Genomic DNA, 18,693 nt, shown 5'->3' with positions numbered 1-18,693 from the left:
ATTGTTTCACCCATTGCAGGCTTCAGAAAAGTCTCCATGGGAACAGGGAAGCCTATTACAAGGTAGAAAAATGTAGTAGCTGCCCTAAATTTCAAAAAGAATTGCCCAGGTCACTAATCTTCTGAAGAATTTGGAAGCATAAAGTCATATTTTACTCCTTCCTCTCCTTGTTTGTGCAAGATCCCTTCTAAAATCAAGATCAAGCCCCAAGATTTTAATATGTATTTTATATGTTTATATGTTTTGCATTGTAATAAAACCCCTAGGGCTTGCTATTTTTTTCCAGCTAGCTACATGTGGTAGGTACTATTCACACAGGATTCTGGAAAAAAGATCCAATATATATATACAGCAAAAATTTTGATCCTCTGTCAACACTAGTTTCTTTCTGTCTTTTTTTTCCTTTCTTTCTTTTTTTGTTTTCTCTTTTCTTTCTTTTTTTCTTTTTTCTTTTTCTTTTTTTTTTTCAGCTGGAGAAGATGCAGAGAATATGTTAAGTGCTCAAAGCTTAGATGATACAAACCTGCACCAGGTACATCTTTACAGGGAATCCTCCGATGTTAATTGTTAATTTGATATTGAACTGTTATGGGCTTTTTAGGAGTCTTCAGTAAACTAAAGCAGAAGAGTATTTTTGAAAATTTTGAAAATTTTGTTTCAAAAATAGCATGTAACATACTAAATGCTTAATACCCACTCAGCAGGGGCTGAAGCAAGGTGATACTCAACGTTGTGTGGATTCTTAGGCAGAGAGTTGCTGATGCCTGCTCGTAAAGCTGCAGCCTCATGAAGATGCAAGACAGAGGCAATCAGCTGGCTCAGGCTGTGGTGCGCTGTTGAGCTTTTGCAAGTGCTGCAAGAGATAATTTACGACAAGCATGGTTCATTGGTGCCTCTTTGTACTTGCAGAAACCTGACTAAAGCTGTGAGCTGTTGCCTACAGTGTAGTAGTAGAATAACTGCTTCTTGCCTCTGTGCAATAGTTTGTTTGTGGTGAGTTTCTATAGGAAAGGGTAAGGGAGCCTTTACCTTGCACTGGGGTTGCACAGGTCTGCTGTGAGACCTCACCGAGATGTGGAAACTGGTGCTTCACAGGAAGGTGAGGCACCACGGTTGTCACTTAGCTGCACCTTGTTTGTATCAGCACAGCAACTTTTGGCATTCACAAAAGTCTAAAGCCATATTTGCTCCCTCCCATTTTCTCCACTTTGTACGCTGATAACCGGTAATAATTGAAACACGTAATGCAGCTCACAGGTGATTTTTCCTATGATAAATGTCCCTGTTAGTCAGTTATTACTGACAATATCCTTAGAAATGTTGTGCTACAACAGCTTCCATGGTGTCTACTCTTAAATTACACTTTAAAACATTAATTTGTTGACAAAGAACATTCTCCAAATAGGAAGTGTTACAAACACTTAACCGGAAAAATGTATTACTGATAGCTGTATAACTGAGGATTTCAAACAAATGTGTTACTTGTTGCTGTGTTTGTGCTCTATCTCTAAATACAATGTAATCAATAGGAGCATTCTAGGTAATCATCTGCCATTAGAGCAGTTTTGTTGCAAAATTGTCAAGAATTAGTTATTCCTATTTTTACTGTGTTATTTTCTCTTCTTTATAATTTGCTAAGATCATTGCAGAGAGATTTTCCCAGAAATGTGCAATTGCAACTCTAGTATATGACCATAGTAATGAAGTAGGTTTGATTTTTTAAAGACAGAATGTCAAACTAAAATCAGATTAATTTTCAGAAATAAATAAAAATGTAAAGCACTTCAGTAATATTTTGATTTCATCCATTAATTTTTACATGTATGCATGTCAGTTCTTTAATTTCTCTCTCCTGCTGTCTTAAAAAAGCTGCACTAGCAGAGGAAATCAGCTAATTTTATAATAGAACTTTTTTTTCAATATATAATAAAGCAGTTTATCACAAAGTGAAATGAATTATATATATTATTTTGTAGACAGAATTAAACCCAGATGGCACAATTCAACATGACTATACTAAAACATCAAAGGAAGGCTTTGCTAAAAACGAACAAAGCAGAAAAACAGATTTGGTGACATATACAAAAAATAAAGTTCTTCAGGATCTGGAAGGCAGAAGAGTGAGTGAAGAAAATTTGAAAAATACAAATTCAGATTCAAAAAAGACAAAGAAATCTGTTATTGATATGGCAAAGGCTGCTGTTGAGAGTAAAATTACTCAGAAAAGTAGTAAACATGAGACATATGTGTCTTCTTTATGTCCCTCTACAAACCAAGGAACAATTACAGTACAGAACGCAGTTTTCTCTGATGTTGGACCAAATGAAATGGGCTTCAGTGTTGATGTTTCTGATCATAATTACTGGAGCACAATTGATATTGAAGGAAAATTGAGCTTGCCAAATCAGACAGAAATGCTACAGGAACATGGATTCAGTAGTGGTAACAAAGGAAATCTGTTTACAGAAGAAAAAAGAATCAGTGGAAGCACAGCAACTTCTGTCATCACAGGGGAGGAGGAGACCAGTTTGCATTGCCCCACATCATCAGCACCTGTGGAAAAAATATCTGTGAGGCATTCTCAGACTACTGATTTAACAGAACGTGATTCTCAGCCAATACTTTCTTTGACTTCATTTCACAGTTTGTCACTTTCAAAGTTACAACAGGAAATCAAGAGTTATGATAGTGATCAACATAGTCTTAAGCAGAGTAGCAAAGACAGCTTGACTGACAAGAATCTAAATACTGATATGAGGATATCTTCAGAACAAATTATTTCTTTGAAAAACTTGACACATCAAGTTAAATCTGATGTTGATGGAAACAAAATTAATGGAGAGGCTTTAAGTTTAAAATTCTCCTTGCCCCTGTTGCAAGAGATTTCTTTACAGATAAATGAGTCAGAATCAGCATGTGCAAATGCTACTGATTCAGACAGCAGAGATATATTGCAACAGACTATTACAAACGAGGTGCAAAATATTTATACAAATACATCTGAAGAGGGAACCAATTGTACTGAACAAGCACTTCAAACAAATACAGAAACACTGTTACCACATGAAGTTTTAGCAGCTACCAATGGAGAAAGTGTTTCCAAAAGTCCCCTAAAACGTAGCAGTGGGGTGCTAAGCTCTGTTGAAGGTAAAGCTCAACCACCAGAGGAGGGAAGGAGAGTCCTGCTTAATGCAGAAGAAAATGCTAAAAGATTTCTCACTGAGACAGCTGAAAATGCTAGCAATTCAGAGATCAGGTCTACAGCTTTACAACTCCACGAAAAGGAAGCACTTCAGAGAAAGAGACAGAATCTTCAGGAGACCAACCAAAAAACAGATTTGCATTTCAGTATTAATGCAGACAAGAAATCTCTTTATTATTCTCAGATAATGCAAAATACAGAGCAGGAAACCTCACAGAAAACAGGTGCCTTGTTTTGTTTGAAAATAATTAGTTTAGGAGTTTGTTGTGAGCATTCTGTAAATTTTATATGTATATTTATAAAATAGAACTGTGGATCTCTAGAGTATGTGTATCACCATAAATAAATGATAAAAACATGGGAAGGGTTGTGGTATGGTCCACTATGCCTGATGAACTACTTTTTGCTTTGTATTTTGGGGGCTGTTCTGCATGCAAGTCCACTTGTACTTACCAAAATGCAACCATAATATTCATTACATTATTTAGAATGAAATTCTTAATACTTTAATATTTAAATATTGAAGAAAAATAATGGCCATATTTTCACAAAGAATCTTTGAACTCTCTAATTCAGTCTCAACAAATTAATATGCAGTGAAGAGTGGATAAAATATTTATTATATTTAAAGTATTTTCAAAAATTGAATGAGTTACTGCAAGGATATTTTAATCAAAACTAGATAGTCGTTTTGACAGTGATTTTTAATATCAAGTGCTATTTCTGAAATTACTGAGCGTTGTACCATAAGATATTCCAAGTTCTTTTGTTTAACCAACAGATGAAGGGATGTTTGCTGAAATAACTGGAACAGAAGGCACTGAAAAAAACAAAGAAGAAAGAAATGCAAAGAGTGATGTGCTCTCACAGTTTACTGAAACAGAAGCAATCCAAACTAAGAGAGTAAAATTAGACCCTCAGAAGACAAGCCAAAAGACAGATTTGTGTTCCAGTAGCAGTAAAAGCAAGCTTTCATTGAGTCAATCACAATTCAGTCAAGGATCAAAACAGCAAACATCTAAGAAATCAGGTGAAAGATTAATAACATTTTATAAAAACAGGTCCCCCCCCACAGATATCTAGTAAGAAGACTTTTTGGTATATTTGGAAAAATATATATAGCATATGGAGTAAATATTCCAGTGTGTTTCAGATTCTTGAAATATTGTCAGAACTTCTGTACAGAACGCACACACTTACTGTGTTTTGTTTATTCTATGTTCATGAGTCATTTCAGTGTGATAACACAGGAGGCTGCAGAATCATAACTGAGAGCTCAAAATAATGTCAGATGGGTCCTCAGTTAACTATTTTATGTGTTGTAGAATAAAATCTGACTCTCTTCTCTGTTCTTTATATTTGGCAGACATATATCCACTTATATTTTGTAGACCATATCCTCAGCAGGTACAAATCATCATAGGCTCTGATTGTTCTGTACATTTGGTTTTAGTTGTAGTATACAGACAAACTTACTTATATGCGGATAAATGATCTAGCATTTGTATCTGACAAATATATTCTCTTTTACCTGCACATAGAGCTTTCTCTTCAGCCATTTTGTCCTGTATTTAAGACTTGCATTTATCTTTTAGCCTTTATCATGCTATCATGATAAAGCTCAGGTCCAACTGATTACTGATCATAACCTGCAAGTATTTTTCGCTTACTGCTCTTTGATAAAGTTGAAAGTCCTCTTTTGTATTTTATTTCTTCCTGGAATCTGCATAGTACTCTAAGACTTAGAAACCTCTTCTCTTAGAACTTTTGGATGTAATATATGTGGACTGCAGATTCAAAAATGTTAATCTTCCTATCATCTGGCACTGTCATTAACTTGTGCTGAAATGAAAAGAAATGGGTCGTTGGATGATAGAAGTACTTTGTGTCACTTTGCCTTGATACGGAATAGAGTATTAGTGTTTTCTGATTATCTTAGACAATTTTGTCATTTCGCTATAGTAATTGTGAGTTTGGGAAAGATTTTTGTTCTATACGTTTTTAAATACTACCTTCTTGAGGTCTTAGCTGTTTGTGACTCTCTCCTTGCATTTTTTTTGTTTCCTATTGCAGTTTTCTACAATTCCTTATTTATAGTTGCTGCTAGTCACTTCCCATTTTTTTTTTCTTCTCATTTACTGTTGCTCTCTAATTTCATTCCTAAACTGGATTGATTTTTGAATCAGTGTAGCTTTTTGTCTTGTGTGCGGAATATATTGTGAAATATTTCCTGATTATCATTCGTGTTTTTCTACTGAATTTTTTTTTCTGCTGACTGGTTTTTATTTATAATTATTTCAGCTCCATGAAATTGGCCCTTTTAAAGAGCTACAGAGTCAGTGTAAATGTATGCTTTGTACACATGTACATAATAAAATGTATATTAAAGATACAGGTTTATAGAAGTATGTGTGAATTCATGTGTAAATACATGCATGCATATGACATTTGATTTTTTTCAAGTGTATTCATCAAAAAATTCACTACTTCTGCAAAAAATATTTGTCTTGCGGGATATTATTTCGATTTCTAGCTTTTCTAGCAAGGATTGTCTTCTCTTTAGGGACTTTTGTCTGGATACTTACAAGTCTTATATGTTTAATTAAGGAGTGATCAGCCAGTCTCTACCTTGCCCTGTAACACTTACCATACCACGACCAACTCTTCCACAGTTTCCTGGATACTCCTAGCTATGTGAAATTCTTGCTAAACCTTTTTTCTTTGACAGTTGGTCTTCTTGTCCTCTTCTGCTTTCAGCTATTCAGAATGCTGTTTCCTTTTTCTGCCTCAGGTGATAAATAGTTTCTAACTCAGCTTAGGTTTCTGCTCTCTCTCTTTTTTTTTTTTTTTTTTTTTTTTTTTTTGGGGGGGGGGGGGGGTGTTACCAGCTTCTTGGTTTTGGAAGTGGAAGGGAGATGGAAACGAGCAGGTGCTTCCTGTTGTTAATTGTTATTAGCTTTTCCAATATTTGTCAGTGCAGCAGCTAGCTTTCACATTTTCAAATTGGTTCTTCCTGTTGTAGGAATCCCTTGTTACTTCACTCATGAAAGAAAACATGGCATATCTGATAGATGTCATCACCTGATGCTAATTATTGCAAGAATAAACACTGAACATAGAAATTATTCCTTTCCCTACAGATACTCAGCTTTGCAGCTGCTGTCTGTTCTTGCTCTATCTTGAGGTCTATGTTTATTTACAGATCTGTAATGTAACTGTATTTATTTTATGTTACTGTATGTCTTTTGTATATGGATTTTTTCCCCTTTTTGGCCTATTATGAATACAGTTATAATACAAAATCCAACTTTATCCCAAACATAGGTCTTGCATTGTCGCTTCTCTGAAATATCATTTCACAGATTGCTTTTTCCACAAGAGAGAATCTTCAGGTAACGACTTATTCAGCTAAAATTTAATTATTTCCATCATCCCAGAAGGAGGTAGCTGTTTTGAGAGGTCATGGGAGAAAGTATAGCCCTTTGTATAGCTGAAGGCATTAATAGCTTTGGGGACTGGGACAATGGCATTCAACTTGCAGCAGAAAAAAAAAAGGAAGACAGGATGATGTTTCCTGGTTTGTGGGGTTTTTCTCTTTTCTTCCCCCCTTCCCCATTCCTCTTCTTCATTAACTGGCTTTTGCGTCTTACCTGATTGTCCCCATGTCCCTGTAGTCTTCTTTACGTCATTCTGTTCTTGAATAAAAGTCTTTTCTTTCTAAGTGAGCACATATGCAGTGTCACCTTCACCTGTCTACAGTCAGTCACCTTCTAGGCTCTGTACATTCCTATTCTACTCATATAGAAGAAAGGTAAAAACAGCTTGTGTCTCTTCTTACAGTTTGAGCTGTGGAAGGAATTGCTCATCAGCCAGTGACAAAGTATTCAAGTGGCTGTTTAAAGGAGGATATCCTTGAAGTTGTTGAAATATGGCAGTCTAATCTCATCTAACTGCTGGCTACAGTAATCTCTCCGCTTTGTCTTTGTACATGCACTCACTGGATTTTGTATTGCCAAGTTCCTAATCTTGCCGGTTTATGACCTATCTGGCAATGCACTCTGCAGAGAACCAGTGCTTTGTGATTCATGTAACAATAACCTGTTACTCTTTTGCAAATATTTCATAGCAGTCATGAAGAAAACTGTTGTGCAGGACAACTCAACTGGAAAACTTTGCAATTATTTCTGTTCACTTGCGGCCATTATTGCTAAGGGTCATTAGCTTAATGGGCTGTTGTGCATCTTTTTTTTTTTTTTTTTTCCTTACCTCTCTAAAGAGTCCCTTGGACATTCTCCCATGAATTGGAGGGGACAAAAAGTGAGAATCAGAAAGCAGATGATTGCTTTGGGAGTTCAGACCCAGAAGCTTTTAGATAAAATAAACTCTTCAGTTGTCCCATGTGACAGGACAAGAGGCAATGGGCAGAAACTGAAGCACAGGAAGTTCCGCCTGACCGTGAGGGGGAATTTCTTCCCTGTGAGAGTGACGGAGCCCTGGCACAGGTTGCCCAGAGAGCTTGTGGAGTCTCCTTCTCTGGAGATCTTCAAGGCCCGCCTGGATGCAACCTTGTCTAACACGCTGTAGGTGACCCTGCTGAGCGGGGGGGGGGAGGGGGGGGGGTTGGATTAGATGATCTCCAGAGGTCCTTCCAACCTCACTGATTCTATGATTCTATGATGTTACAGAAAAGTATGTCTCATATTGGAGGAGTGTGTTGAATTATGTGACCTCTCTGTGTGCTCCAGAATCTCAGTTTTCATTTTAAAAAGAAAGTATTTAGCTCTCATGGTTGGCACTACAATGTGGGCCAAGTGCAACCATGCAAATATGACTGCCTGAATGCTTTCTGGCAGGTTAAAATAATCTACTCTGAACTCCACGCTACCATGCACTGACTGCAGCAGTACCTGAGCAAGCTAGTTTAAAATTAGTATGGATATATCCTTTAACATAGTTGCAGCATATTTTTAATATGTTTCCAAACAGTCCTGGATGACAGGTACTTTACTTTAAAGGAAATCTTGGAAAAGGTTGGAGTAACCTTAAAAAAAAGTCAGCTGCCAAATCATGGAAGATGTTTGATAGCAATGGATATTGGTAACTGGAATATTTGAGAAGACAGCTTGTCTGATGAGAAGAAGAAAAGTTTGGGATGCAACAACTAATTGTTCACTGAATAATTGAAAAAGATGGCTAAGAGTTGCAAAATACTCATGTAAAACTTTACAATTCAATTTTTGGACAAATTACAGATTTTCAAGAAATCAGAGAAAGAACATACTATTTTCTTTCTTTTTTTTTTGACAATGTGTTTGCACAATATTAAAGAAGCAGGAAGAGGAGCAAAAAAAGTTAACATGCATGGCAGGACTTTTTGAGATTTACACATACACACTGTCTTTGCAAGTTTTTTCTTTTTTTTCTTTTTCTTTTTTTTCTTTTTTTTTTTTTTTTTAGAGGGGGGTGGGGAATGAGGGCCTGTCCTCACTCTATACACAGAAACAGTGAGTGGCCTTGCTCTTTTAATCTGTTCTCTTCTTTATATTTCTTACAATTTTGTATGTCTGTTTCTTGAACTCTGAGAGTTAGGTCCTTTTTTGAGTATTAGATGACAAAATTTCAAGCAGATGTTGTCTATTTTGGTAAATCTGTAAGAGAAGGGTTAAATTAAGTTTATTTTGAGTCATGAATTTTAGCCCGCACAGGTTTAAATTAAAAGACAGTTGAGCTGTGTCAGCTCACATTTGTCAAAGATTTGTATTGAATCTGTAGGGCTCTGTCATGCCACAGCAGTAAAAATACCTTGCATTAAAGCGTATCTTTTCCCTAATGCAGGATCAGGAATAGGAAAGAGGTGACAGTCAAGTCTTCACTTTTGTATAGTTTCTTAAATAACCTTTATCTGTACACTTTATATATCTAGCAGGCATGCCTGGTAACTTCAAAAACAGTCCATGAAGAAATGTGACATGTTTGCTGCCTTCATATAGTATAAATCTACCCAATGTTGTTAGTTTTTTTTGATAGCTAATCCATTATACCTTTGTTAAATCATTTAGATGTGAACGGTAAATTCTTTGGCAAAGGGTCTGTGTGTTATCTGATCTATTATGCAGTACCTGTTTCACCTTTTGATGTAGCCAATTAATATTAATGAATAATTAAGGCAAAAGTATTGCACAGATTTACATTAATTCAAATGAGTTAGGAAGGTTAATTCCTTGTTTATAATTAAATAGTTTTTATTGTTCCTAATGACAATCCAATATGTTTAGAAACATCCAAAAAAGAAGCTGCAGTTTTACATGTCGCCTATAATACAAGAGCTTGGATGAAGAAGAGAAATGCAAAAGGAGAAAATCAGCTGCATATTGCTGCTAAGAGAGGAGATTTGTCTTTGGTGAAAACTCTGATATCATCTGGAATTTGTGTCAATGAGAAGGACAACGCAGGTTTGAATATTGCTATTTTATGGACTTGTTTTAGAATATAATTTGTATATAGTTTTATATTTTTTATTTTTAAAATTTATATGGCTTTATGTAATTAATATTTTTATATAATTATGGGCTCTTGAATAATGATATAAATATTGTGGTATTTCTTGAAACAGTGCAACCAGAATGCTTTAGAAGATAGCTTCTCTTCATTATTGTTAAATATTTATTGAATAAGCAGCATAGATTATTTCTATAAAATATTTCAATTTCAAAAATGTTTATAATAAAAACTGTTTCAAGTAACACGAACTCTTGGACATACATTATACTGACCAGCAGAGCAAGGATGATTTTGTAGATAGGTATGGATGCTCATGAAGACATATGTGCACACATATTTCTCACGTATAGCATTTACATGAAACCTATATAGCTATGGAGTGTGTGATAAACTGTGGATAGTCATGTAAGTATGACTGCTTGAAACTGATTCATTTCTCACCTGATGTGTGGAATTATTGGTAAGAAAAAATGTATCTACATACATAAATTGAGGACTGGATCCAACTTCTCAGATGAGGGAGGAAGAAGATGAGTGCAAGAAGAACCAGTAAATATCAGTTTCCCTGGATTTCCATCTCAGGGCGGAGCAAATGCAGCCTTTCCCTCAGCAGAGGCATTAGTCAGGCCATGTGGATGGAAAGCTGGTGTGGGCCAGGCCTCTGGCCTCTCTCTCACCAATTTTTGGTGAAAATTGACCAGTGGATTTAGCATTTAAGAGGGCACTGATGCTCATGCACAGCAATAAATTCATGTGTGTGAGGCACAATCACACAAACCTCATTTCCTTAGGAGATGAGTCTAAAAATCAAATGACAAGATTATTTTTCCCCTCTTTCTTTCTAAATGTACAATTCATGTCTATTTTTGTAGTCTTGGAATGGATTATATTCCATTCTGGATCCGTGACAGACTTGATATCATAAAGTGTCACTGTGATTATAAATCAGATTATTAATATTATGCTTCTGAATTTTTGTATTCTTTCTACTCTATTCTTTCTACTTTCTATTTTTTTGGGGGGGTTATTGTTTTAGTAGTGTAGTAGAAAAGTAAGCACTATTTTTCAGGGTAGTATTGGATACATTTTTCTCTAAAGTAAGCTGAATTAAATAATTTCTTTGTTTAAGATTTACCTTAAAGACAGTAGTCTGACATTTGTTGTACATCAAATACAGCAAAATGTATAATTGCTCATTAGTGATCTGTAAGGATTTTTTCAAAATGATGCATGTTTTCAGATGCATGTTGTACATGTCATCTTGCTTTTATTAGGCTGGACAGCAATTCATGAAGCTTCCAATAGGGGATTTACTGAAGTGATCTTAGAGTTGCTGAAAGCTGGTGCTAATATTAACAGCAGAAGCCTGGATGGTACTTTGCCAATACATGATGCTGTTTCTGGCAACTATTTGGAGGTACAGTTCTTTTACGTTGCTTCTCTTGGGTCTGATTTCCAGAAATGGGCAAATAAAGCAAAATCCTGGTTTTGGGAAAACATGGGAAATCAAAGTTATTAATACAATTATATTGTATATTTGCACTTAGGAAATAAACCATCATTCTTTTAAGTAGTTAAAATTAAATGAAGTCTTCAACAGTTAGTTGACGTTTTCAGTCCATCAGGTGAATCTCCCCCCAAAATCAGAATTTCCCCATGGTACCCTCGCACACTTTTGGCTTTTTTCAAATAATACCGAAACCCTCAGTACTCTCAAGTTACAAAAGGATGTTTTGATGTAGATATTTTCCCTTTAGAAGAAATTAAAACAACCATAATTAACCTCACAGAACTTAATTTTAAAAAGAAGATGAGAATGTTTAAAGAAAAGCAATAGTTTTTTTTCAAATAATTATATCAAAAATTAATCCTTTCAGAAAAACTGTGTGTCAGAATTGACCAAAATTAATGAATAATTCTGGTAACACTCACACCTGCATATTTTGGAAAACAGACTATTAATCAGAAGAATTTAATTAAGCTCTCATGCATAGGTCTTCTTTTGAAACATGTTGGAGTTGAGTACATGTATCAGAAGACAAAATACTGCCCTAAGAGTGGAGAGACCTTTTGTAGCCCAGAAAAAGAGGCAAATCTGTACTAGTTAGTGAAAAAATGTTTGATTTTTAAACAGTAGATTTTTTTCTTTACATAAAATTAGGAGTTAGTTCCACTGAAGGAAGCAATGCTATGACCAAAGAAAAGATCAGATCTAGTATTTAAAAAATGTATTCAGTCATTTTTTTCCCTTATGTCAAATTATTCTGAATCATAAATGTTTTCTTCAGTCCTGTTTAAAAATACTTCAGTTTACTATTAAGGAAATGTATCTCAACTTAAACTCTATTTTAAGAGTGTGGGAGAAATTGTGATGTCTTTTCAACAATCTAAGTAAAGGATACATTTTAAGATCACTTAACATTGCATACATGAAACAACAGCCACCTGCCCGTGGCCATTCTACAACAGGTTGTTTTTAAAGGGCCAGCTGTCAAAAAATATTTCTGGAAACAGTTCCAATAAAAGAGTAATCCTACATGGGAGAGCCTTACTGATGCTCTCTTGCAGCGGCATTTAGTTTGTCTGGGTTGTTTCCCTCCTGCATTTCAATGAGAATGTAACAAAATTATATTAGCTAAATAATGAGAGAAAATCATTGCTATAAATAAACACTGTATCTCATATATTTTTCCTATATTTAAAACTGTCTATAGGCACTCAGAAAGCTCACTGTATTATGCATAAGAAAACAGTCAGGAGAGAAACAGAGCTGAAATCAGAAAGCCGTGACTGCCAGCAAGGCAACTCATGGGTGATTTATATCCTCAAGGAAATCTTGTGGTTCTTTGTAGTATATCTGGACCTTGACACGGAGCAGTTCAGCTAAGGCAACATGTTTCCTTTGGAAGGGTAGGGTCAACTCATCCTGAATCTCAGTCTGAAAGCATTCAAAGGTACAAAGCAACAGACTATGTAAATTAACACAGCAATATTATGTAGAGAAATCAGAGACAAAATGTGAAAACATCACTATAAACTGTAACTGGGTGGTCACTTATATACCTAGTCTAACTGCAAGGTGAGAGAGCCTATGAGCAGGCTGGAGAGTAAGTTTAAGCTGCCAGTAGATGTTTTTTGTCTGTGCTCTTGGAAATTGCCCCCCCTTAAATCAGATCTAAATGATCTGTACTATACTGAAGGAAAAACAAAGTTCAGAATGTGATGATAGGCTTGACTGTTCAATACTTCATATGTCTGTGTGTAGTCCATCCAGACCCCAAAATAAGGGCATGAGTGTTGCATGTAGACAGCTATGCTGTGGCTCCAAGGCAGTTTAAGACCATCTGTTCCAGATGCTGCATTCCTACCTGTTGTCACATGGACATGTGAGCGTACCTCATTCTTTGCATTGGTGTGAGCTTTTCTGTGATCACATATAAAGCTAGTTCAGGGAGCTGAACTAACTAAAAACTAACCCTACAAAAACAAGGTTTTGTTTAGATCAGCCACCTAAAACTGTTTAGGTGGCTGACCTAAACATGCTAGTGTAAGGAAAGGAATGAGGCTGTGTGGTCCAGGATAGAGATGGAGGATTGTGGCAACCCCAACACAGACCAGTGTAGGCTGCTGTGGAGCTGAGACCTCTGCGTGCTTGAGTTCCCTCGCCCTGGAAACCTCCCAAATGCAGGCTGGGGCTTCCTCTTAATGTGGACTTACGGGTTGAAAAACCTAGTTGTGGGAGCCGCTTTGGATCTCTCTTAACGGATAGTATAAACACACTCCTTGAGCTCAGTCAAATGTCTGCCTTTTGTTTGAATGAACAAATAAAAAAATGTTGTTTTGGCACAGTGAGTTCCAGGCAACTGAGCAAAAAAAAAGATGTCAGATTGACTCAAACATACCACCTCTATTCCTGTCAAAAGAACTCATTTTTCATCACACTTACCTTTTCCATGAGGAAAGATAAAATGAAGGGGGTGATTTCACAGGCCTGGTACTTAACTGTCAGTAGGATTCTTGAAAATAGTTAATATTCTGTAGGGGTTTTTTTTTGAAAAACAGTGGAGAAGGTTATGACTGATTACTTCATTGTTCTAAAGACAGCACAAGAGATTTTGAATTTCTACAAAGTATTTTTTTCTGATGCTTACTAGCACTCTGAATATTCATCACAAATCCGAAACACCAATGTAAGAAAGAAGTAGAAATGCTAAAGATGGGGAAATCACACATAAGAAAATTCTTTAACATCCAGACTCTGACCCTGTCAACACTTTTGTATGAGCTGAATTTTAAAGGATGGATAGTACTACTGACACCACTAATTTCCACATTTTAAAATGAAGCAGAGATACACAAGTGATTTAGCACTAGGACAGAAATCATCAGTGCACATAGCTGAAAAACAGAAATACTATTAAATGCCTAAAGAAAAAAATCCACTTCTTTTCTCTACTCTGTTCATAATGCAGTTTACCCGTTTCTTTTAAAGTAGATCTTTGATGTCTCTGTAACAATACCTTAAAGATGGTAAGTTTAACAAGTTGTGAATTATTTGTTTATTTTAATGGAAAAATTGAATGTGTAAAATGCAGATCTGTGTTGTTAAAAGCCAGTTAAACCTGTTTGTTGAATTGTGAGTGTAAATGTAATAGATTTTAGTATATCTTATTTGAATCTTTATTGTTTGTATCTTGTAATAAATGCAATACATATAGTTCTGTTATATGTAAACATGAGTAATTACAATACCAGCAATATATAATAGGCAGTGAGAATTCTACTACAGCATGGAGCAAATCCCCATGAGAGGGATGATTCTGGCGAAAGTGCTTTGGATAAAACTTGTGATGATGAAATGAAAGAATTGCTTAAGTCTTATGGTGCTATTGACTCTGGACTTTCTGTTAAAACTACTGGGGTTACAGGTATGTTGGTTCCATAATGCAAATCATAGGTTTATACTGTAGTCTCGAGGCAAAAAATGAACTTAGAATGCTGCTGATTTGCAGAGGTGCATCTTGCCTGACCCTGATATTTTTAAAGTTATTAATTTAAACTCTTGATTATTATTTATTTGTTGTCAGGAAATAGGATATATGATTTTTTTTCCCCTAGAGAGTTTGAGGAATAAGGACATGTTTGGCTCCTTAGATTTTCTTTATCTTCCATATTTTCCTTTATATGAACCTTGGGTTTTTGAAAATAGTATTAGTAGCTTTAAAGACTGTTTCTCTAGGCTACCTAAATTTGATCTTATCTGCATATACAAGATATTTTCTCATTATGTAATCTGCCATTTCATCTTTGTAACCTATATTAGCTAATCTAACCTATTATGCTGCCACAATTTGTTTATAAATTATATTTATTCTTTCTTAATTGTGGAGAGAGGAAATATAATCAACCTACTAGGTCAAGAAAATCCAAACTTGTTTGTTATGACTGCTGTAAAAATGATGATGCAGCTTTGGTGCCACAACATGAAAATTACAGTGAAGTAAGTATAGGAAATAAGAGCTTTGTAATACTGCTTCATAGTGTAGTACTGTATAATGTCATTTATTGACTGAATAATATTAAAATATCATTAAAATAATTAACCCTTCAGAGTCTGTTTAGAGAACAGCATTGTGCCGAGCAAATGGTGACTTAGTGTATGCTAGGTTTGTATATTACCACTTCTCTCTGTTCATGATTCCGATATATTTGCACTTATTGTAGGCAACACTTACATACATTTTTTTATAGCTCATGTGAATGGAAAATGGTCAGAGATCATGAATTTTTTCATCAGATTTTCAAAATGGCTATTTGGAAGCATAATCATTTTTCTTCATAAAAATGAAAGTATTTAGAAATAGTTTAATTTTAGTTTGAAATACACCCAAAGATTTTTGCAGAAACTTTATCTTAGGAGAGCTTTTGCTGATAACTAGAGAGTGTGTCCACATTATCCAGGTGATGTTATCATGGTAAAATTCACTGTTTAATCTTTGCAGTGCACTGAAAGCTGGGACTCTAAGAGTAGACTTGTTCAAATGCCTGGATAAATCCTGGTTGTGACAGTCCCTTGCAGAACATACCCTTGGCACTCTGAATGGCTTTCATACCATGCCCTGTTGCCTCCACACAGTAGTTGTTCCCTTGTGTGAAATGACTTGAGTCTACCAATATTTATCCTGTGAGCCATTTATCATGACCTGTGGATTGTGTAGTACACTTTTCTCTACCTATTATGATTATTTCTGTATCTGTTAGGATGAGTCTGTTGCTGTCATACAAGATACAGTACAGAGGCAAAAAGAACTGTTGCTCCTTGAATTGAGAACTTCCAAAGATGCAGGTACAAGTAAATTTAAGCTGTTTAAGTAATTTTTTGGTGAATATTTGCTAGCACTGTTTTAAAAATAATACTGCAAGTAATGTATTTGAACATCTTTTGGAAAATTCATCTTGAGAATAAGATTTTAATCTCAGATATGTGTACAGGAGTACTTCCAATTTGTACAGGAATGGATATGATAACAAAAAAAGGAAGCATGCCACCTGGAAGCATAAAAATATTGTGTGTCAGGTAAACCTAAAAAGGGATCATTATATAAGAATGCACACTGTTGGCAACATTCCTTAGTGATGAGTGCATGAGGTTCTGCTGGAGCCCCTCCATGGCCAAGAGCACCTATGTCTGTATATATAACAGTGGATGCATCATTTTCACTATAGTGTAGCTGCATTTCCAGAGGCCTATAATAATTTATGAGGAAAAAAAGAAAAATCTTAAGACAGACATTGTAGATGATGGGCAGTTTCAGAAATGCTGGTGCCTGGAGGTGTCATTTGTCTTAAATGTATCAAATCTTGGTTTAGATTAGTCTCAAGAGCCTACTAAGAGACACTGACTTCCTAGGAGATTACAATGCTGGTGCTCCACAGCAGCTTGAGTCTCTTGTGTCTGCCATGACAGTTCAAGTGGCAGAGCATATTGCAGAAAGGCCTTTTATAAAAGTCTCTCTAGACTTTATCATCTAGTCATAGCTTTGTACTTTGGAGCAATTCTAGCCCATGAAAGTTCTAGCCCCTGACAGAAAAGTTCTTTAATCCCCTCCATCCCTCCAAGTCTATTTCTATGTTAATTTCTACTACTCAGAGCCCAGATCTATGACTATGTTTGTGAAATCTGTTGTAGCTCCCAGCTGAAAATAGCTTGGAGCTTTCAAATTACTCAAATTATATTTAAAATGGTCAATTCATACCTTTTAGAATAAATACAAAACATGAAGTTATACAGCTGTATAGCTTCCAAGTAAAATCTATGCAATAATAACTGCTAATTAAAATCATTAAGTTTACTTGAAAAATGTTTGACAAACAAATAGGTGGTATTATAGGCTGAGGCCTGTATGCATGGTAAAGCTGAAGCATTTGTGCCTGATTAGGCTGAAACAGATCTATGCAATTCCCTAACTCAAGAAAATAAGAAGTATCAGATGTTTTCTGGTTTGGAGCATGAGAGAAATTAACATTGTGATTCATAACCACTACTGATAAAAACATTCATAATCTGGCACCTCTCAAATTAAACTATAGCTGTTGCTTATGAGAAGGCCAATGAGACTGAACAAGACCACAGAAGAATATTGACAGTTTTACACCTCAGAGTGTTTACGTGCAAAAAAAATCTGCTCTAAATGATAGTCTTTCTCTATTAAGCTGCTTTAATAAGAGAAATATTTTATTATTTTTCTATTTTAATAAATAAGTAGATGTTGGTAGATCCTATGAAACAGCTTTCTGGAAACATTTCATAAATCTTATTTTTAATCCTGTAATTTCTCTTTTTCTACAATAATATAAAATTTTAATTTATTTTTTTGGAATTTCAAGAATTAAATTTAACATATTATCCCAGTAGTATCCCCTGGTCATGACTACTAAGCTTTCTGTTGCATTGTGTATCTAAGAAAAGAGGATATCTAAAGAATTTTAACTGCTCTTCTTATTTTCAGAGAAATACAGCTAACAGCAAGGGAAAATTTGTAAACCATTTTCATTTTATAATATGTAGTTGAAACTACGTAAAACTATGATACATGTATTTTTATTACATATTTAACTTGGAACAGTTGAAGCTTGTCAAACTATTTTATAATTCTTCAAACATAAGCACTTTAGCCACCTTCTTAAGACTGTGCAGCCTCTGCAGATGGGCTCCCATATAACTGTCATGCAGTTCTTTGCAACACAAAGACTTTCAGAAAGGTTTCAGTGCTTATCAGCCCTAGGACAGTGCTTTAATCTGTCCTGTTCTTTTAATAACTTCCTAGAAAAGGCTATTGCTGGTCAACATTTTCTAGTACTTAGGCTATTTATCTTTAATGTAAATTTATGTTTCATTCTTCCTATGAAGAATATCATTAAAAGTACTTACTTGTAAATAGCTTTTAACATGCATGAGAGTATCAGCTAATGCTGTAACAGTATTTTCATTTTTTGCCTGTGTATTTGCTGCATTGAAAATGTTATTATTATAATTATTCTCTACTTCTTATTACCATCATCATTTTGGTTATGTCAAAATATTGGACAGATGCATATATCCAAAAGCTGTCTCAGATACAAGATACTTTGAATGAAATGCTTGCAAAACAGAAAACTGAAAGGGATGCCCTTGCTAAAAAATACAGGTAGGTAGAATACAAAGTTTTTATTTTTAGGAGTCTTTTTTTTGAAGCAGCACTGATAGAGATTATTAGTTAGAGGCTACATAGTAACATGAAAGAAAAACTGTGTGCTTTTCATTCAGATTTTGCTGAAGCATGATTCATATTAGACTCAATTACCTCCAATAAGAGTTCACATCAAGGAAGAACTTCGAGGTTTAGCTAACTCATATTAATCATTTACTGTACACACCATGAGCACTACTTTTAGGCAGTGAACACAGATGAAAGGTGAAAGAAAAACCTGTAGCAGAAGTTAGGGAATGG

At 35.2% G+C, this 18,693-nt stretch overlaps 1 protein-coding gene across 1 annotated transcript in view; it reads left to right on the top strand.

The window, feature by feature from the left end:
• ANKRD31 (ankyrin repeat domain 31) overlaps positions 1-18,693 on the top strand; it is a 63,250-nt gene that overhangs the window by 27,264 nt on the left and 17,293 nt on the right. The window contains 9 exon segments of the mRNA XM_062600496.1: positions 471-532; positions 2,883-3,426; positions 3,984-4,232; positions 9,442-9,654; positions 10,978-11,120; positions 14,472-14,631; positions 15,094-15,203; positions 15,971-16,049; positions 18,294-18,390. Of these exon segments, the coding sequence (XP_062456480.1) occupies positions 471-532; positions 2,883-3,426; positions 3,984-4,232; positions 9,442-9,654; positions 10,978-11,120; positions 14,472-14,631; positions 15,094-15,203; positions 15,971-16,049; positions 18,294-18,390 (1,657 nt within the window).

This window comes from Rhea pennata, chromosome Z, assembly GCF_028389875.1.
Source record: "Rhea pennata isolate bPtePen1 chromosome Z, bPtePen1.pri, whole genome shotgun sequence".
NCBI lineage: Eukaryota > Metazoa > Chordata > Aves > Rheiformes > Rheidae > Rhea > Rhea pennata.
The sequence above is the reverse complement of the archived record's forward strand: the minus strand, read 5'-3'. Positions and strand labels throughout refer to the sequence as shown.